Source organism: Carassius carassius, chromosome 4 (assembly GCF_963082965.1).
Source record: "Carassius carassius chromosome 4, fCarCar2.1, whole genome shotgun sequence".
NCBI classification, from domain to species: domain Eukaryota; kingdom Metazoa; phylum Chordata; class Actinopteri; order Cypriniformes; family Cyprinidae; genus Carassius; species Carassius carassius.
The window spans coordinates 13,785,443-13,807,359 of record NC_081758.1 but is presented as its reverse complement, the minus strand read 5'-3'; the positions used below and the strand labels follow the sequence as shown (position 1 = coordinate 13,807,359).

At 38.2% G+C, this 21,917-nt stretch overlaps 2 protein-coding genes across 2 annotated transcripts in view; both read right to left on the bottom strand.

The window, feature by feature from the left end:
- The window catches only part of LOC132136713 (active breakpoint cluster region-related protein-like), a 179,365-nt gene extending 171,414 nt beyond the window's left edge, over positions 1–7,951 (bottom strand). Inside the window, exon 1 of the mRNA XM_059547307.1 lies at positions 7,160–7,951. Within this exon, the coding sequence (XP_059403290.1) occupies positions 7,160–7,808 (649 nt within the window). The 5' untranslated portion in view covers positions 7,809–7,951. The remainder of the gene's footprint in view (positions 1–7,159) is intronic.
- A 3,661-nt stretch (positions 7,952–11,612) lies between these two features.
- Positions 11,613–20,886, bottom strand: LOC132136798 (aspartoacylase-like). The gene is made up of 6 exons (XM_059547393.1): positions 20,464–20,886; positions 17,080–17,275; positions 16,286–16,379; positions 15,805–15,912; positions 13,633–13,742; positions 11,613–13,428 (listed from the first exon to the last, which is right to left on the bottom strand). The coding sequence occupies exons 1-6, from the start codon at positions 20,703–20,705 to the stop codon at positions 13,231–13,233; spliced, it is 948 nt and encodes a 315-aa protein (XP_059403376.1). The 5' UTR covers positions 20,706–20,886; the 3' UTR covers positions 11,613–13,230.
- Between the last annotated feature and the right edge of the window lie 1,031 nt (positions 20,887–21,917).

The window sequence follows — 21,917 nt, the reverse complement described above, 5'->3', positions numbered from 1 at the left end:
CGCTTCAAGGGGCCTTCAGTGCCCGTTGGGCGTCAGAGCACACTCCACAAGAGGCGTCGCCTCGTCGTGGGCGTGGTCTACTGGGATCTCCTTGCAGGATATATGTATGGCGGCGGGTTGGGCCTCGCCGTCTACATTTATCAGGTTCTATAACCTGGAGGTTCCCGCCTTGCAAGCAAGGCTGCTGTCGGTATAGAAGAATCAGGGCCCTGAGGGGAATTCTGAATTCATGAGCGCTAGGCGCTGCCGACTGTTATATGGGCAGTATTGCGTAAGACCCGCATTGCCACATTGGTCAGGCCTTGCCTCGGCTGTGTGATGTCATATTGCCGCATCTACGGATGCTGCTAGATATGGGACGGAGGGTTTTTCCCCCTTTTTTCTGTCCCGGACTCTCTGTGAGTCCCTCAGGTGACTGTGCACTGTAAATCCTGGGCGTTGCTTCAGGTTTATCGGTGTGTGATCCCTGCGCGCACGGCGTTTTACATCGGGTTCCCGTAGCGTCTTAGCTAAGACGCAGTACGAGAGAGCTCTCGTAAGAGAACGTACTCGGTTACTAAACGTAACCTCGGTTCTCTCTAGAAGAGCGAACGAGTACTGCGTTCTCTGCCGTGCGTACGATTCACTCTGGTTCGCTTCGGCGATGAAATAAATCAGGTGAGTCAGCCTTTTCGAGCTCCTTTTATAGGTTGGGCCACACCCGTTTCGGCGGGAAGTGGCAAGAAGGGCGCGAAGCGCCCTTATTGGTCTGATGTTGCATCAGCCCGCGCTCGATAGGCTGTGCAGTTGCCGCAGAACAAGCCAATGAGCGAACGAGCCGTCTCGCCTATGGCTGTGTACTGCTGCAAATGCGCTTTACAAAAATACAAAATTAAGGATAATTTTTTGCTTCAGTATTTCGTGAAAAGAGACTTTTCCCGTAGCGTCTTAGCTAAGACGCAGTACTCGTTCGCTCTTCTAGAGAGAACCGAGGTTACGTTTAGTAACCGAGTACGATTCGCGCTCGTGCATTTTTTTTATGTGCTTTCGCGTTACATTAATCCGCTCTCTCTGCTGCTTCTGCACCGCATACACATACTGTATAAGCACTGCAAACAGAGTACGTGTGAACCTGTTTTATTAATGTTAAAGGAAAAATTCACCTAAAAATAACAATTCTGTCAGCTGTCTGTCAGTTCTGTTATAGTGTTTTAAATTTATACCACCATTTACTCACCAAAAAGTGGTTTTAAACCTGAATGAGTTTCTTTCTTCTTCTGAACACAAATGCTATTTTGAGGAACATGGAAAGCCAAACAGTTGCTGGTCCACAGTGACTTCCATCTATATTTTTTGCTACTATCAAAATCAATGTGGACCAGCAACTATTTGGTTACCCACATTCTCCAAAATATCTTCTTTAGTATTCAGCACTGGTACCAGGTAATGACAGCAGACCTTCTCAGCTGTTCCAACAACGGACGCAACCCAGAAAAATGATCAAAATGGATTTTGCCGCAATAGTATCAGCAATCAACTATCGGTGCCGACAAAAAATTTATCAGTTTTGTAAACTGCAAACACATACGAGCTTCATCACTGTGTCTGTCACTTGACTCTGTTCCCCTTTCGGGCTTGAACTGATGGTAAAACTAAGGACATTATTAACGGTCTTTACATTTATTTTGAAAGATGAAGCTCACGATTATGGAAAGTGCCGTTACATTTCCGACGAGTGCTTGCGGTGTTCAGCCAATCACAATGCACAGGGCCAAATGGCCAATCAGAGCAGACTGCGCTTGTCAGAAGGAGGGACTTTGTAGAAAACTATGTGTTTGAGAGAGGCGGGGCATAGAGTACCTACAATAATGTACAGTATTTGAAAAATAATGCGTTTTATTTTTTGTATAATTCATTTAATTTTTTGTATAATTTAGATTTCTTTAATTTTCCTTGTAAAATCTCTGTTGCCTTCCACTATATCTGGACTTAATTAAGTTTGATTATTAGAAATAATCAAATTAAACATTTAAATAATTATCCTAGACATCTTTATCATTAGAAGAGATAGGTCTGACAAAGACTTTTGTCTGTGTAAACTGTGTCTGTTTTGTCTGTGTAGTAGGTAGGGCTGTCACTTTTGAGAAAAATTAAATTTGAGCGGATATCGAATATCATGCAATGTATTCAAATATATTTGAATATCTACATGCGAATATATTAGAATATCGAATAAAAAGTGACAGCCCTACTGTGTAGACAGTGATTCTAGTTGCCGTCATATTCCCTACAGTCTTTCCCTCTGTCTCTCTCACACACACACACAGACACAGTTCATGCACAAGCTTGGCAGGCAGTGTGGAGTATTCTCTTCCCTAACCAGCTCTGTAGAAACACGCCTCAACAGGCAAAACATTTCTCATAAGGAAAGCATGACAGAGAAAATCAAGGAAAATCATGCATTTCATTCAGGCACTTTTGCAACACTGACTAGAACAGGCTTTACACTTTTCTGTTACACACTCCCTTACAGGGTTAGTTCACCCAGATAGCAAAATTATGTAATTAATAACTTACCCTCATGTTGTTTCAAACCCGTAAGACCTCCGTTTAACGTGGGGACACAGTTTAAGATATTTTAGATTTAGTCCGAGAGCTCTCAGTCCCTCCATTGAAGCTGTGTGTACGGTATACTGTCCATGTCCAGAAAGGTAAGAAAAACATCATCAAAGTAGTCCATGTGACATCAGAGGGTCAGTTAGAATTGTCCAAAAATAGCAAAAACGACGACTTTATTCAGCATTGTCTTCTCTTCCGTGTCTGTTGTGAGAGAGAGTTCAAAACAAAGCAGTCTGGATATCCGGTTCGCGAACGAATCATTCAGTTCACCAAATCGAACTGAATCGTTTTAAACTGTTCGCGTCTCCAATACGCATTAATCCACAAATGACTTAAGCTGTTAACTTTTTTTAATGTGGCTGACACTCCCTCTGAGTTCAAACAAACCAATATCCCGGAGTAATTCATTTACTCAAACAGTACACTGACTGAACTGCTGTGAAGAGAGAACTGAAGATGAACGCCGAGCCGAGCCAGATAAGAAGAATCGAGGAGGTGATGATACTGCGCATGTGTGATTCAGCGTGAAGCAGACTGACACACAGAGCGCACACAGCCACATTAAAAAAAAGTTAACAGCTTAAGTCATTTGTGGATTAATGCGTATTGGAGACGCGAACAGTTTAAAACGATTCAGTTCGATTTGGTGAACTGAATGATTTGTTCGCGAACCGGATATCCAGACTGCTTTGTTTTGAACTCTCTCTCACAACAGACACGGAAGAGAAGACAATGCTGAATAAAGTCGTCGTTTTTGCTATTTTTGGACCAAAATGTATTTTTGATGCTTCAAAAAATTCTAACTGACCCTCTGATGTCACATGGAGTACTTTGATGATGTTTTTCTTACCTTTCTGGACATGGACAGTATACCGTACACACAGCTTCAATGGAGGGACTGAGAGCTCTCGGACTAAATCTAAAATATCTTAAACTGTGGTCCAAAGATAAACAGAGGTCTTACGGGTTTGGAACAACATGAGGGTAAGTTATTAATTAAATAATTTTGCTATCTGGGTGAACTAACCTCTTGCTCTGCTCAAACAAGGTATATAACAACTTCTCAAAAAACTGTGATAATGTTTGTACTTTTTGGGATTTTTTTTTCCTAACTTACACTTGTGGTGTTCCTGTCAAAAATGACTAACCTACGAACAATTGCTTATAAATGTCCAATTATGCTATATAATTACCAAATATTGGATTCCATCTTTTAACTTGTTTTAAATAGACAGAGGTTTTGGATTTCTTTTTAGAACTGATTGATAGTAGGTCCCACTGACCTCAATTTATGAGTGAACACTGCCAAAATGACCCACAAATAAAGTTTCTCTTCCCCACTAAAACTGCGGTGTACAGGCTCAGATTAATGAGACCTATGATCAGTCATTCCTAAAATAAATACCAAACCTGTTGTAATTGAAAGAAAGCTGATGAAAAAAAGAAAGAATCCAAGATATGGTGATAATATAGCATAATAGAGATTTACAAGCACTTAAAAAAAAATTTAAAAATAAAAAAAACCCGCTCACATTTTCTACAGGTTTTAGGGGCATTTGTACCCATGTAGGGATAAAATAATGTGGGAGTAATTAATAAGGGATGAGAAAAGGTCTTTAAACCTAGAATCGATCTCAGGTCAAACTCAGGTATTGCTACTACTCTAAAATGAGCCTATGCAAATGTACAACAAAAGAGCAATATGCTGAGCTTCATGCCAAAAATATATCTCTGTAAACTTGTGAGGCAGGCAGCTGTGTTGCTGCAGATGAGGAGCTTGAGAGACCCTGAAGGTGAAACAGCACAGAGGAAATCTAACAAACAGTGAAGATGCTTCATCCAAACCGCATATATTTTTGGTCATTTTCATATTTGATCCAGCTGCATCCTGCCCAGGCAGCATTGCAAATAAACTTTTGACTAAGTTGTTGGAGCTTATGACAACTAGACTTTGTTGTAAGAGTCTTGACTACTTTAGAATTAAGTCATTACATGAAAAAAGAAAAAACAGTGCATACTTGAGACCTAAAAAAAACTTCACGAATTAACCTGATCTAATTCAAAACTGAAACTACATAGAGCCTTCTCAAAGCCTTCAAGGCTTTATAAAATTGACTGACAATTAGGTCAGAAGATGCATTTAAACCAGTGACTTTAGTGAGGCTGAGGCTAATTATAAACTCAAACGGTTTCAAATCGTTGAGTAAGAGAAGGTAAAACTGCTTCACTAAATTTTAGTGGCTGATGGTATGATTTTCACATGGCCAACAATGAACTCTATAAAACTGTATTTCCCTTTAAACAGCCATATACACCCACATTGTTAACTACATGGTTAATGTAAAACTGACAGGAAGTCAGAGAAAATTTAGTATATTTACACAACTGGAAAAAAGATACTAGACACCTCCTCCCAAACCAAATATTCACTGTATAAAAAGTGCTACTGCTGAGTTAAGAGACTAAATAGGCTAATCATTATATTGTTCTCTTCTGGGGAAAAAAAAAGTTTTTTTTTTTTTTTTTACAAAACTACTTCACTGCTCATTAAAACTGTCAAGTGGTGTGACCTATAATCTCATGTGGTTCAACTGTCGCATCAACAAATCCTGGGCATCAAGACCAATGAGTTTCTTGAAATATCAGAGAAGTTGACACTTTTTAAGGGAAGGACAATGAATGTAATGTGGTCTCTTTGAAAACTTAATGACATTTATAAAATAATGATCTTTACCCAAAAAAATACTAATCTTGAAAAAGGTGTTAAAAACTTTAAGAGATTGAATTTATGACATATGACATTCTGTGTACAAACTGATGTGAAAGACAAAAATATATAAATAGTGTTTCTAAACACAAACAACCAGCTAGGCATAAAAAAGGCAGTTTTTAATGTGCAGGACAAACATGCATCAAAGTTGCATTGAAAACCCAAACTTATGCCCTTGATGGAGATGAACATGATGGATATGGTCAGTGGTTCTCTAATACTTTCTAGGAGTTTATTTTCATCCCTCTCTCTCTTCCACACCCACACATCGTTTCCAGAGGCCCAGATGTTCTTTGCCTTCCAACCCACTGCAACACAATCGACCCCAATCCCTGATTATCCCATATTAAATCAACTGGATCAGTCCATCAAACGGTCTCCGACAAAGTCTCACAGAGCAAGTAATGGGCATGCTAACTTCACAGACAAGTCAACTGACACGACTACACAGATATGGAACTGTTATGTTTCCATTGTACCACAATCTCAACAATACTGTGGAAACTAAACTGCTTGCCGGGATGTTTCCTATCAATCCACTTAAGACTGAACACTTAAAGGCTGTGGTTTATAATGCAGAAGAGGGTTGCACATCTGGTTATAGAAAGTTGAGGAAAAATAATGCCAAATGCAAATAATAAAACAAACTAACTAACAGCTAAATAAATACAAATATTTTAGTTGTTGATGTCTAAGGCTATGCATCCAATCAGATGCATTTTGGCAAGAATTTTACAGATTTAATGTAATTTAAGGACGTTTTTGTTAAAGTTTGCACAATGTCACCCAGCACAACATCAAATGTATTGTATAATTGGTCCTGAGTCACACCACTGCCCAAATATACTTCCCCAGACTAACAAATGCACAGTTTTTAAATATAAATAAAGTTTGGGTTGGGATCTGGTCTTGATCAGCATAAAAAGTTCATGCATATGGGTCAAAGAAAGTGGCAACATGTGAGTATGTCTCAAAGAGCAACGTCTGTGGTTCCATTAGATTCGGTGCCTCTTCCTCTTTCCTGTTTTAGAGTCATTGTGGAGATTTTTTAAAAGCGTGTCAAATCGGATAAAGCTCCTATCTGTGTCACTGTGGTGTTGCGAGAGCAAATTATTGACACTCAGCTGATCATGTTGTGAGATCATTACATTAGCTATGATGTTTTGAGACATCCAGCATTTAACTGATTAAACTGTCAGAAGAGAAAACCTTGTGCACTGCAGTTGACAGTAAATGGACAACAAATGAAGAAAAGGATCTCTCTGACAGCCAGAAGTCAAATACTTTTGGGTTTTGGGCTTCATTTTTAACTGTTTCTGTATAGTTATACAACTGAAATAAACCGTATGATAGCGTGTTTGAGATTTTAGTTTTATAGAACCGTTCTATAAACCACAAATAGATGACAAGTACAATTTCAGACAACATTTGGCCATTTAGTTTTTCTCCACCAATCAAAAGAGTTTCAAAATCCCCTAAAGCATCACCCTTTGTCAGCAAGCCCACGCACTGATTAAAAGATGAACTGAATCATAGATGGCTGGAACGGAAATCCCTTCATTTCATTTTTGGGCGAACTAGCCTATCCCTTCAAGCAACGTCCTGTGACACACATTCCCAAAATGCACTTCAACAGACTAAACATGTGACATAGCAAGCACAATTGCGTAGGCTATTTGATAAGTGATCAACAGTGGCAGCCCACACATTCCTCCTGCAGGGAACTTCACTGGCGCTTTGAAGGTGATCAGAAACTGGTATGGTAGGAGTTTTGGGTTAAGTGTGTCTTACCTGCAGAGGAGTCGTCGTCGTGCTCGGAGCTCAGGTATGCGTCAGGTGTGCTGCGTCCGGACCCGTGAGAGCCGCGGAGCGCGAGGCCAGGAGACAGTCTGCCGTCATCCGAGTCCAGCTCCCGACTCAAGCGGAGGCGAGGGTACAGCCGCTGGCTGTCCCGAGCGTTGCCTTTCGGGTTGAGGATGTTTTTTCTCAGAAAGTTTTCGTTGAGCTCCGCGTCCTCGAACTCGCGGTCGCTGTCTTGCTCGGTGCTCTCACGAGCCGAGGGGTGTTCTGGCGGAATATCGGGCTTTCTCCGAGGAGGGACGAGGATGGGCTTACCTGTCTTGCTGCCCCGGAGTGCGTCCCGGGCGAAAGACTCGTCCCCGTCTTTGCCCTCTGGGTCGCGAGGACTGTCCTGCTTTGAATCTGCCTTGTTGCACCATCTCTCGACGTCATAAGTTTTCTTCTTCTGCGCGATGGTGGTCTGAAGGTAAATCACCTTGAACTTCTCTTCCGACAGAGCCTGCTGTAACACCTTCAGGTTGGCTTTGCATTTCTCCAGCTCCGCCTCGATGTCCTCCACCGACTTGAGGTTCATCACGGGCACTTCACCGTCGGGAAACTCGTTCCTCCAGTGCTTCTCAAATTCCGCCTGTTCCCACATCGTCAAAGCAGGGTGAGGGGTGGGGGCTCCTTGAAAATGTGTTTTTAGCTTAGAAAAAAGCTTGGGTTCACGGTCTCAAACGCCTGTTATGAAGCAGCGACTGTTCATTGTCTCTTGCGCGCATATCCACTCACTCACTCACACTCCACAGATCAGTTTACAACTGAGAAAAAAAACTTTCAGCTTCCGCTACATTGGAAAGTCGTGACGTCAGCTGAACACGGAGCCAATCAGATCCACTGGTTTACATTTAGACATTTACACCCTGTGGTTGCTCTTTCACGCACCATTGAAGCCCCACCTGTTGAGTAAACACGCGTTTGCCTATTAATATCAAGATTTACAAATAAATGTGCTTCCAAATGTAAATAAAATAAAAAATACAGTAAAACGAACACTTGCAAATGATGGATAAATAAATACACCAATACATGTCCTTCAAAAGTATGCAGCTTGCAAAGTTCTTACAAAATAAGCAATATAAAGTAAAATAGCATTACTGCAAATTGAAAAAACAAGTAATAGTTATAAATAAACAGATACAAACTAACAAACAAATAAATAAAAGACAATGACATGAGTTGGAGCAGTAAAAATGACGAGCAAAAGTTTAGTGATAAAGGCAAAGGCACACAAATCCTTGTATTTCCTGAATCAAACTATGAGTTTCATTGTTTTCCATGCAAATTTTTGTTTGCATCTTTTTCATGCATTCTGCAAAACACACACACACACAGCTCTTGACTTCAGTTGTAGACATTTTTTTTTCGTGCGTCTCCTGTGTCTGTCCGTTGTGGTATTGCAAAAGGCTGTTATGGTGCATTTTGTGTTTTGATAATAGATTGAATCCTAATTCTGCTCTCTATGCATTATTTACATTATAATGGCAATTAGAGGGGTGAGAATTTGAGGTCAGAGTTTGGTGTCAGAGTTGAGTCTAATTCATGGTCCATTTTCTGTTCAGAGCTGCCAGGGCCTGTTCTTCATTCAGTTTGTCAATACCATTAGCAGAGACGTGCAGGACAAATTCGATATGGGTATCATCGTGTCACTGGAGAACAGGAATGGCCGGGTCCCAGCAGTTCTATGAGAAACTGAAGATGAGAGATGTGTGTACTGATAGCTGCATATCACATCAGAGATGAGAGGGGGCAGAGGCATCTGCTGCATGGATCAGTCCAATTTAGAAAGTGGTTAGGAGCGTGAGATGCTACATTTTTTCTTTCTTTTGTAAAAATTACTATCATTTTAACCTCTGCAACTTAGCACAGCACAATAAAGCAAAGCTCTCACACAAGGATTTTAGTCTGCTTATGGTTATGGACATTCAAATGCCATTTCAGCAGGAATCCATATTAATAATTCACAACATTTTGCATCCTTTGATCTCATTCTGTGCTGACTATTTTAAGCCTTGTAAAATGTATTTGTGTGGGACATTCAATGCTTTAGCATATAATTATTTATTTTAACAGGTTAACTACCAGACAGGGGCTTTAAAGGGACTGTTTGCCAAAAACAAAAACAAAAAGAAAGAAAAATAAAAAAAGCTCTGAATTTTTTGTACATACAGTACATGTACTGTATAAAACCGGCAGCACAATGAACAGTGTCAGAAACCGAAGACCCGATTAGATCACCCTTTATTTGATACGCATCAATGCATTTAACTTCTGCTTGAATAGCAGCCGAAGAGAGAATGTCTTCCTGTAAATTCAGGCTTGTTTTAGTTGCTCGTACCATTATTCGATGGAAGGTCAGTGCAATATGTTTCATTTGGCAAAGAGAGAGAAACCTTTAGAGGACTTTGTTGCTTTATTCCAGTTCCATTTTGGACTCTGTCCCAGAACTGCAAGGTCATTTTGACTAAAAGCCTATTCAACTTTTGTCTATAAATGATCGCTTGTAAATGCATGATACATAACTTGGATCAGTCACCATGGTGATTCACACAATAAAATCACACCACACTTTCTAGCAAACTGATTAAATGAATTTGTGAAAAAGGAGGGACACAGTGGCACGCATGATGCACCACATTACCCAACTGTGACGAAGACACACAATTAACAATGAATCGATTGGTATTTAAACATGATGATGTGATTTAACAAAGCTTTAGATGCCCATTTCATTATAGTATGCATATTTGCCACCCCACAGATCATTTACAGTTAGCATGAGGGGAAAAGTCACCATTTGGTGTTTGTTCACTAATGAAAACATACATTTTGCAGGGTTTTATTTTTCTTTCTTTTCTTATTAAAGCAAATGTGGCTAGAAATCCCCAACAAACTGTGTCTTGGATATCTTGGACTCGAGGGCAGAAAGGGGAAGTTATGTTCTCAGGTTTGATGATGAAGCGCTGCCCTCTAGTGGTCAATCTGTACAACAAAATACAAAACGTAGGACTTTAAGGAAACACTTTGCCCCCAAAATGAACATTTGCTGAAAATGTACCTAACCTCAGAATGTGGTTTAGCATTACATAACTTACTCACAAATGGATCCTCATCAGTGAATGGGTGCCGTCCAGAGGTGTAAAGCAAGAGATGCTAAAAAAGACTCCATTACAATTCCATTACCAATCACAAACGACTTGAGTAAAAGTCAAAGAGTGTCTGATTTTAACAGTATTTAAAGGGATAGTTCACCTTCAGTTTCTGGTACCCATTGACTTCCATAGTATGAAAAAAACGGAACACCTCAAAATTCCAATAAATCAACACAACCACCTCTTAAACGTCTGTAGACACTGAAGTCTCAGTGAAGCACAAGTGCTTCAAAAGGGAATAAGGAAACGCTCCGGTTACTATCGTAACCTTGGTTCCCTGAGAGCAGGAACGAGACATCATGGAGATATCATCGCTGCTGAAGTAATGTCCTCCTGTCATATATAAAACACCAGTGACTCACAACTACCTGCTAATGCACTCGCACTCACATAAAGAAGAAGGCTTGTTGACAAGTTAACGCACAAGATATAGTTAGTGCCCTATAGATGGCAATATTGCTTCTTTTGTAGCAAAAATAAACTGTTGCAGAAAAAAATAAGGTGCAACGCAAAATGTAATGACTAATTATAGAGTAATAAAGAGTGCATATACCTATTCAAAAATGTAGTGAAGTAAAGAGTAAATGTGGTTAATACTGCACCGTTAATTCTCTAAAACTACAAAGTAGCCTAAAAGATCCTCAAGAACAGTAACTAATACATTTACTTAAATGCTTTAGACCACTGGAGGAGTCCAAAACTGTTGATCATAACTTAAAACCATCCTCTATCCATAATACTTCTTTCTCCAGTGAAGAAGTCGTCTCATCTGAGTCAGGAGAGAAATATGCACAGATAAAGCATCGGTCAAAAATAGTCCTAAACAAATATGTTGGTCGATTTTGATGTTAGAGGACAACAGGGGATGGACTTCTACACTGGCAGAAGCATTATTATGGATTATGGACTGGCATTTTAGACAGAAATGACTCTTATTCTGACGGCACCCATTCACTGCAAAGGATCCACTGCTTATGCTTAACACTGTAATGCTTAATTTCTCCAAATCTGTTCTGATGAAGAAACAAACTCATCTTGAATAGCGTGAAGGTAAGTACAGTACAGTACAGAAGGCTAGTCATCACCTTCAATATTGTTCAGTGGAATAAAAAAATAGTATATATCATGAAGAATGTTGATGGAATATATATATATATATATGTGTGTGGGTGAGTAAATAAATATAATTTACATTTTTAGGTGAAGCATTTGTATAAGAGGATCTGTTGAAATAAAAAGTGCAAATCAGATTTAATAAAGATAAACTTTTATTATTCGTTTTGAAAAGATCTGTGCGAGACAAAATAGAAATCTCTTGCGGCTTTATGTAAATGGTTTACATAATACATTTACATTATGAAATGATTTACTCCACATTAATTCATCTCATTAAGACTGACAAAACTTCATGTAATACTAATACATTGTGACAACGCCTCTTGTGTTAAAATACATCATATTCCACATTTTGACAACACTGAACTTAATCAAGAAATACTAAATACAACCCGGACTAACGACATCATACAACACCGTATGTAATAAACTGTATGGAATACCTGGTAAATGTATTAAAAACAATCAATATTATTCTTCAATTTGGAATAAATTAAGAACATCTGTTCCTTGCATAGATAGATAGATATGATTTCTTAAAACATAACACTATTTAAAAAATAATAACAACTCACAATAATGGGCCTTTTCGACAATTTACACAAGCCATATACATCACAAAGTGGAAAAAGCACACATATTTCTCTAAAATATACTGTATAACACTTTCAGTGCCTGCTGAGCTTATCCATCAATCTATAAAGTCCACCATATAGTACACCAAATCCTATCGAATATTACTTTATCTTCCTACTGTATAAGAGCTCTTAACTCTTTCTATCAGACAAAAATGATTTTCTATTTGTTTAATTAAGGCCATACTTGGGTTGCACCACTGAAATGAGGATGAAGTCAGAAACTTCAAGACTTAGACTTAGACTAAACACTTTTGCATCACAAACAGCAAAACAGAGACTTTTGACAGATGATTAATTTCCCATGATGCATGATGTACAAGCACAGTGCTGAGAGGTTATTTTGCGGTTGTTTTAAGGCTGTTTCAGGTCAGTATTTGAGTCAACAGTGTGTTAAATCAGAGGCTAGAGGGCAGTGAAGACTATTCCTGAGCTTGTGCATTTTTCCATACACTACATCAGGATCTGAATGCTGCAGACATACACTAGAGGTAGACCTACTGGATATAATATTTAAAAAAATCGAAGAGTGTAAATTCTTCATTACATTTTCAGTACAAATTACAACTTATTTGGATCAACTCAGTGTTAGAAAATTAAAAATGAAATAAATATTGTGGATTTAAAATAACTGTTTTATTTTGTAATATTTTAAATAATTAAAAAATCATTTTTTAATGATTTATACATAGTCATTTATTCCTGTAATGTCAAATGTGGATCTTACTCCAGTCTTCAGTGTCACATCACACTAATGTGCTGATTAGCTGCTCAAGAAACATTTCTTAATATTTTTGGGAAAGCATATATTACTGACCACAATTGTTTGTATGGTAGTGTTATATATGGTATATATAGATATGTATCACTTCACTTTCACTATATGTTATATATCATGTATATTTTTGATATTGTGACTTGTTACCGTCTCTTTTAAGACAATTTAAGTAAATGATTGGCTTTTTTTACTTTTCAATTGAATAGTCCTGTGGTGTTGCCCTTTTAAACCTCCATTATATTTATTCCAGAATAAGAAAAATGTTGAAGTTGACATTTAGTTAAAGTACGGTACATATGTCAACTATCTGACACTCATAGTGACTTCTAAGAGAACACGTTAATAGAATGCTTTTCTGATAGCATTAGCAGCTAGTATTTCTCTACAAGTGGTCGTGAAAGCCTGCTGTTTTTCATAATATGCAGCCTCATTAATAAACGTGGGGTACACTGTGTTGGCACCTTCATAAAGGATTGTTCTCCCATCGAACGTTAGGAACACAGGGTCACCCCGGTTCAAAGGCTCCCAGTCACAGTCCTACACAGAAAGAGAAAGAGAGGGAATGAACAGGAGCATACTGTGGAAAACAAGTGAAGCCCGGGAGTGAAAACAAGCCCAGCAAACATCTGAGTCATAGGACACATTTTCTTACATGTGTTTCCCCGTCCCTGAATCCCTGTCATAAAGAGCAACTCTAAACACACTTCTCTATGCATTTACTAGATGGTCCATTTAGAATACCTGTAGATGAGGATGCACCATAGCTGTGATGTTGCCGTTGGTGTCTCTGGGGTAGTCCATTCTCTCCTGGACTCGGAATACATCTACTGTACATGGAGGAAACTCTAAACCTATGACCAAAAAAAAACAACACACACACACACATGGAAAACTAGGTGAAACAAGGAAAGAAAAGGGAAAAATAGATATCTCGGTCTTTTGTCAGCCAGAAAAGAACATTTCCTTAAATGTACACACCCTCAGGCCATCCAAGATGTACTGTAGATGAGTTTGTTTCTTCATCAGAACAGATTTGGAGAAATGTAGCATTACATTAGTTGCTCACCAGTGAATCTTCTGCAGTGAATGGGTGCCGTCAGAATGAGAGTCCGATAAAAACATCACAAGCCAGTGAAACAAACTCATCTACATCTTGGATGACCCGAAGGGGAGTACATTTCCAGCAAATGTTCATTTTTTGAATGATTTATTCCTTTAAGTATTAATCAGTGGCTTATAAAGAGATGCAGTACATGTAGTTCAATCTAGAAACATGTTTATTATGCTAGTTCATGCTATATTGTTTCAGCTTTGGTTCCTTCAGCGAGGAGTGGTATCAAGCGGTCCTAAAATGTTATAAAATCACAATATTTCTGTTAATAGGCAGACCTATTGGCCAGCTTCACTCTGTCCGTTCGTCTAGAAATTCGGAGAATGTTTCCAGTATTTTTCCATCCTGAACTGTGAAATATGTTAATAATATGTTCTAGAACTCCCGCGATAAACGTTCAGCATTAACATAGCAATAATATGTTGTTTTACAGCCACATAACACTCTTACAAGGATGACACGTGTTGTAAGGGTGCTCCACATGCTTCACTATTAACACTTTTCTTTATGTTTTGCTTGTTCTGTTGATGTAGTCCAAACATGTTCTACACTGGCAAACAGAAAGCACGTTTGAGCGCTCACAATGAGACATTCATCCACAACAATGCGGCCCCTCTACACAGCATGACACTACAAAACCCAGCAGGCTACTAATGACATGGAAACTAACCAACAAGCAAACAAGCATTCAAGTCACAAAACGGCAAAACCAGAAGAGAAACCAGCCACCCTTGTCCAGCTCAACATGTTCCTGCTTAATGTGAGGCATGGAGAAATGTGTATTTATGTCAGGTTGAAAATACACGTGACTACCTTGTTCAAAAACGAGGAAGATAAACTTGAAGAAGAAGTCTATACTTAAAACTGGCTGAAATGCCAAGGTTGGACAGTTCATATTTAAATCAGTGCTTGCTGACTCAATGACCTGAGAGCAGAACCGTTTGTCTTGAAATGCCACACACTATCCTGGCAGAAAAAAAACGGATGGCCATAGGGAAAAGAAAGTTATGCAAACATGCAGTATCTAATGCGTTATTGAAAATAATACAAAAAGTGAATTGTGTGAAATATGAAGAACATTATCGATCCATACTGTTACTGCACATTTAACAATGGTTTGTATTAGAAAATAATCCTATTGTATAGGAAATATAGGAAATCATCTGAGGCAGAAGACTGGAGGAGTGGTTGCTGAAAATTCAGCTTTAACATCCGAGGAATAAAGTATACACATTTTTTAACATTTATGAAATGTAAAAGTTATTTCTAAACTGTAAACGTCAAAATAGTTAATTGTGAGGTGTTATCTTGTGAGATTTAAAAAGCTAGAATTGTGGGGTAAGTACTAGGACTTGCCTATTTTTATTATTTAAAAAGAATTGTGAATTGTAACCTCAGAATTACAAGAAAAAAGACAGAATTCGAAGTTTATCTTGCAGTTATATATACACTACACAGACTTTTTTTTTGCAATTGTGAGTATTGTGAGGTACATAGCCCTCCATAGTTTTTACTGTATTCCTGAACAAATAAATGCAGCCTCAGTGAGCATGAGAAACTTCTTTCTTTCTTCTCACCTAATGGTGTGACATTTGAAAATTATAGTCCCATACTGTCACTGTCCATACTATCACAAGATTACTATTGGTTTATATTAGAAAATAATCCTATTGTATAGGAAATATAGAAACTAAACCTATATTGTGGCTAATCAGGTTGACATTGAAATCCCTTTATAGCAACACATTCCATGTTCAGTGCAGTAAGCATGCTGATCTCTCCTTAATCTTCATTGACCTCACCGCTATTGAAGAGCTCGATGAAGTCCAGCGCATGCTTCAGTATGGTCCTCATGGACTCGAATACATTGCTCCTCAAAACACCCTGTGGCTGAGGGCCCACCTCAAGACCTGCAACACAAACACATCTATATAAGCCACTAGTACTTGACTGGTGGGTCGTGACCCAACAAAGTGTCAAAGGTCTAATCTGATCACAGACAGCAGTGAAAAAAACATGTTAAATAAGGTGCAGCTGGTTCTGTGTTGGGTTTCACTATAATATTAATTCATGGAAAAAGGAGTCTCATCAAATGGTAGAGAATGAGCTCTAGATGTCTACAGAATTATTTGCAGAGGCTCCGGATGCTTTCATTATAGCTAGACTTTTCATATTATCCTTGTTTATTCCACTTCTTAGCTGCTGGCTGACTTTCAGGGGTAATATTAAACTTGATTTAGAATGAGGTTTGACCTGCTGAGTATCCAAGGACTTTGTACTCACCAACAGAGTGTTTGGCCACAGAGCGTGTGGTTGAATACTTCAGCTGTGGGTGTTCGTTTAAGAGTACTGAACAGGTATGGGGAGCCATAGCTTTCTGTAAGTGGGAAGAGCACAGGTGTCTGTGTAAAGATGTTTGATTTGCTTATTTTAAGACATTAAACAACATCCTGGTATTGCAATGCTTTGGTAAAGAATTTAATGTTCAGTATATACATGCAAAAAATTATTTGTGCACTACCGGTCAAATGTTTGGGGTTAGTAAGATTTTTTTTTATTTTTTTTTTTTATGTTTTTGAAAGAGGTCTCTTATGCTCACCAAAGCTATTTTTTTTATTCAAAATAAATACATTAATATTGTGTCATATTACATTTTAAAATAACTGTTTTTTTTATATATAATATTTATATTGTGTTGAACACCGTTATACGGAAACAAATTTTTTTTTATGAATAAAAGTTAAAAAGAACAGCATTTATTTGAAATAAATAATTCTAATATGTTGATTAATATGCTTATTATTCTTGTGGTATATTTTTCAGGATTCTTCGGTGCATAAAAAGTTCAAAACAACAATATAAAACATTTATAATATTATAAATATCTTAGTCACATTTGATCAATTTAATAGGTCCTTGCTGTATAAACTAATTACTTTCTTTCATAAATAAATATATAAATAAATACATGAGCAAATAAGTAAGTAGCTTACCCCAAAGTTTTGAATAGTAGTGTAAATGAATATAACAATACAAGTTAATATTATTATACAGTATAATTGGATCTAGTTTCTTACTTTAATATAATGCACCATCTGAAGGTTGAAGAGGTCTGTTGAGCTTTCCAGGATGAGAGTGCAGCCCATGTTTGAGGTGGTGTTGTGAAGGTCAAAGATGACATCATATGCATCCGAGCTTCCCTTGGGTCCGAACATCCGATTTATTTCCTTGGCCCTCTGGACTTCATACAGCAGCCCTTCAACATCTGGAGCACTGTGGACAGAAAACTCCTTCTCAATATTAACAATGCAATAATTAAAAACGACATAAATTAAAGATCAATCAATAAAACATCTTTTCAATACATAATGCAAACTGAAAAATACTTTTTGAAGTATATTTAAGTAGGTTAAATTCGACAAATGGTGACTTTAATAGTAAAATATAAGAAACCCAGAAGTTCAAATCTACAGAAAACTTTGTTCTAATGGAAAATAGCATGCATGCACTGGTGTTAAAAATCTTTTGAATAGCAGTTAGGTTCAAGTGTACAGTTTTATATATATATATATATATATACAGGTCCTTCTAAAAAATTAACATATTGTGATAAAAGTTCATTATTTTCCACAATGTAATGATAAAAATTAAACTTTCATATATTTTAGATTCATTGCACACCAACTGAAATATTTCAGGTCTTTTATTGTTTTAATACTGATGATTTTGGCATACAGCTCATGAAAACCCCAAATTCCTATCTCAAAAAATTAGCATATCATGAAAAGGTTCTCTAAACGAGCTATTAACCTAATCATCTGAATCAACTAATTAACTCTAAACACCTGCAAAAGATTCCTGAGGCTTTTAAAAACTCCCAGCCTGGTTCATTACTCAAAACCGCAATCATGGGCAAGACTGCCGACCAGAAGGCCATCATTGACACCCTCAAGCGAGAGGGTAAGACACAGAAAGAAATTTCTGAACGAATAGGCTGTTCCCAGAGTGCTGTATCAAGGCACCACAGTGGGAAGTCTGTGGGAAGGAAAAAGTGTGGCAAAAAACGCTGCACAACGAGAAGAGGTGACCGGACCCTGAGGAAGATTGTGGAGAAGGACCGATTCCAGATCTTGGGGGACCTGCGGAAGCAGTGGACTAAGTCTGGAGTAGAAACATAGTCACCGTGCACAGGCGTGTGCAGGAAATGGGCTACAGAGGAGCAGCACTGGACTGTTGCTCAGTGGTCCAAAGTACTTTTTTCGGATGAAAGCAAATTTTGCATGTCATTCAGAAATCAAGGTGCCAGAGTCTGGAGGAAGACTGGGGAGAAGGAAATGCCAAAATACCTGAAGTCCAGTGTCAAGTACCCACAGTCAGTGATGGTCTGGGGTGCCATGTCAGCTGCTGGTGTTGGCCCACTGTGTTTTATCAAGGGAAGGGTCAATGCAGCTAGCTATCAGGAGATTTTGGAGCACTTCATGCTTCCATCTGCTGAAAAGCTTTATGGAGATGAAGATTTCATTTTTCAGCACGACCTGGCACCTGCTCACAGTGCCAAAACCACTGGTAAATGGTTTACTGACCATGGTATTACTGTGCTCAATTGGCCTGCCAACTCTCCTGACCTGAACCCCATAGAGAATCTGTGGGATATTGTGAAGAGAAAGTTGAGAGACGCAAGACCCAACACTCTGGATGAGCTTAAGGCCGCTATCGAAGCATCCTGGGCCTCCATAACACCTCAGCAGTGCCACAGGCTGATTGCCTGCATGCCACGCCGCATTGAAGCAGTCATTTCTGCAAAAGGATTCCCGACCAAGTATTGAGTGCATAACTGAACATACTTATTTAAAGGTTGACTTTTTTTGTATTAAAAACACTTTTCTTTTATTGGTCGGATGAAATATGCTATTTTTTTGAGATAGGAATTTTGGGTTTTCATGAGCTGTATGCCAAAATCATCAGTATTAAAACAATAAAAGACCTGAAATATTTCAGTTGGTGTGCAATGAATCTAAAAAATATGAAAGTTTAATTTTTATCATTACATTATGGAAAATAATCAACTTTTATCACAATATGCTAATTTTTTGAGAAGGACCTGTATATTAGTGAACAACAAAAAGGACAGCTATATAAATAATAACTTATTTACTTCTTCTTTATATATATATATTTAGAGTTTAGAGGAAATGCACTATTATGTACGCAGTGAATCCTGGTTGACTGTACATCAGTGACCAAGGTCAGTTGTTTTTATAATCCCACCAAGACATCCCAGTCTCAATTTACAACCCTCATTCTGTATTTAAATTGTCTAATATATTAAAATAAATAAATAAAATATAGGTTTACTGATTGTATTTTTTATGTCATTCTAAGACAAAGCATCAACACCCCTGCGTTTAATGTTACATTTAAGAACAGAGCAAATTCTGTTAATTTTGATATCAGTATGTAAAATTTAGAAATGTTCTGCTCATGGTACATTTGGTACACTGTACTGATCATTTCCCCCATATGCTTTCAACTTCATGATTCTACTTAAAAGTGAAGGAATTGCATTTTCTGTATAGGATTGGGTTTGTACAATAGTTTCTAATTTCTAGTTCATATATGTTTTCACTTCGAATACTTCCTGTGTGCATTATGTCCAACATACTAAATTTCCAGTCTTCATAGTTTTTCCAGTTTTTTTGTAGGTTGTTTTACTGTTTAGCTACATTTACCAGAAAGCAAATACTAGGCTGTTTAATCGTGAATTGTGGGCAAGTTGTCACAAAAGGTAAATGTGTTCAATAAATCTTTTCACTGGTATCATAACTTCAGTGGAACTGATGGAATAAACAATTGTTTGTAGACTTCTGCAGACCCAAGACTTACAAACTATGTCTTTTGTAATTGGTCACAATTATAAAACTGATATTAAAAAACACCTTTTAAGTAATATAAGGTGTTCAAAAAGTAAGTTTTACAAGCGTTATCCTGAAAATGAACACTGGTTTCGTGTAGTCTAGGATGCACTATTGCAGGTTCTCAATGACCCAAATCCCGCTCCACTCACGTTTCTCGACAGTCGTGACATGAGCGGCTCGGATCAGCTGACCGCTCGCTCCACTGATAGTTTATCGCTCGATTCAGTGATGTTGTGTCATGTAAGGGAGCTGTTCTTCAGAGGATGAGTTCCTGTCTTCAAACTCAGCTAGACTGAGCCCAGCGCAATAACAGAACGCAGCGTTCAAACACCGCGGCCAGAGACGTCGAGCTGACGTACTGTGTGCATGACAACAATAAACAACACGCACGGAATGCGATAATAAACCTTCAACACTGAGCGAAAAAAGTTTCGCGACAGTTTCGTCTACTGTTTGACTGTGCTCGGTTTTATGAAGGTGAGTATAAACAAACGAACGAGCCGGGATTGTACAGAAAACAACGCGTTTAGCAAGACGTTTATTTACCTGAGGTTCTCTGGTGTGAAGGCTCTGTTCAGATCCGTGTCGATGTACCTGGAGCATTTCTCCACTGCTCTAGGGTTGCTTATGAACGGCTTGATCAGCAGTCCGTTTCTCTCGATTTCGGCTGAATTCTGTATCCACATATTTACCAGCGTTATGCCAGACATCTCATTTCCATGCGTGCCTCCAAAAATAGCCACTCGTTTGGCTTCGTGTAAACAAGAAACATTAGTTCGCGAACTCATAGCGAGAGCAACACGGACACGGACGCGCGGTTTACGAAAGACGGGAGCGCACAGTTTCCACACAATGCCGTTTCCTCCAGTCGCCGGTGCGATGTGACTGCTGTTATATAAGGGTTATTTGAAGGCTAAGCCCAGGGCATTACAGCGTATCTACGTTAAACGCGCATGGGTCGGATTTCACATTCGCGCTGTGGTTTATCGAGCGATTATTATCTTGGTCATGGTCAAAATGTCACAGGAGATTATACGCGGAAAATAAATATTAAACGCGAGCAGGTGGCCTATGCACCTATGCAAACTAAACAGTGTGTCAACTAAAAAAAAACTGGTTTAAAACAAGTCTAGATAGTGAAATTTACTATTGACTATTTTTCAACCTACTCTGTTGCAAAATCAAAAGTAGGTTAAATGGGATTCATCTACAGCGTAGACCGATATATAAGGGAAGCAATAATAAATTGTAAATGTGTTCAGCATTAAAGAAAAAATTGAATATCATGGAAAAGGTATTTATTTTTTGTAATTTAATAAAAAAAACGCAAACATTCTTATAGCCTATTCTAGATTCATTGGACACAAACTGAAATATTTCAAGAGTTTTTTTGTTTTGTTTTAATTCTGATGGTTACGACTTACAGTTTAGAAAAAACAGTATCTCAAAAAATTTGGAATATTCAATTTTGAGCTTGATTAGTTTGATTCATTATGAGTATAATTACTGGGTAGCTCTTGGGCTAGTTTAGAACACGCAACCACAATTATGGGAAAGATTACTGACTTGACAATTGTCCAGAAGACAGTCATCAACACCCTCCACAAGGAGGGTAAGCCACAGAAGGTCATTACTGAAAGGTCTGTCTGTTCACAGAGTGCTGTATCAAAATATATTCATAGAAATTTGACTGGAAGGAAAAAATGTGGTAGGAAAAGTTGCACAAGCAACAGGGATGACCACAGCCTTGGGAAGATTGACAGGAAAAGCTGATTCAAGAACTTGGGAGAGCTTCACAAGGAGTGGACTGAAGCCGTTGTCAGCGCATCAAGAGTCACCAGAGTCAAGTTTGCTTTTTTAAATTACATTACAAAAAAAATAAAGAATTTTCCATGATATTCAAATTTTTTTAGATGCACCTGTATATGAAAATCCCGCCCATGTCTTTAGAAGGCATGTATCTAAGCTGGGCAGACGGTGCCTGAGCCCTGCCGAGCTCA

Coding starts and splice junctions, on each gene's coding strand:
- LOC132136798 (XM_059547393.1), bottom strand. CDS start 20,705: ATGAGTTCGCGAACTAATGTTTCTTGTTTACACGAAGCCAAACGAGTG. Junction 17,276..20,463: donor TTCACACCAGAGAACCTCAG/GTAAATAAACGT, acceptor TTCTGTCCACAG/TGCTCCAGATGTTGAAGGGC. Junction 16,380..17,079: donor AGATGGTGCATTATATTAAA/GTAAGAAACTAG, acceptor TCCCACTTACAG/AAAGCTATGGCTCCCCATAC.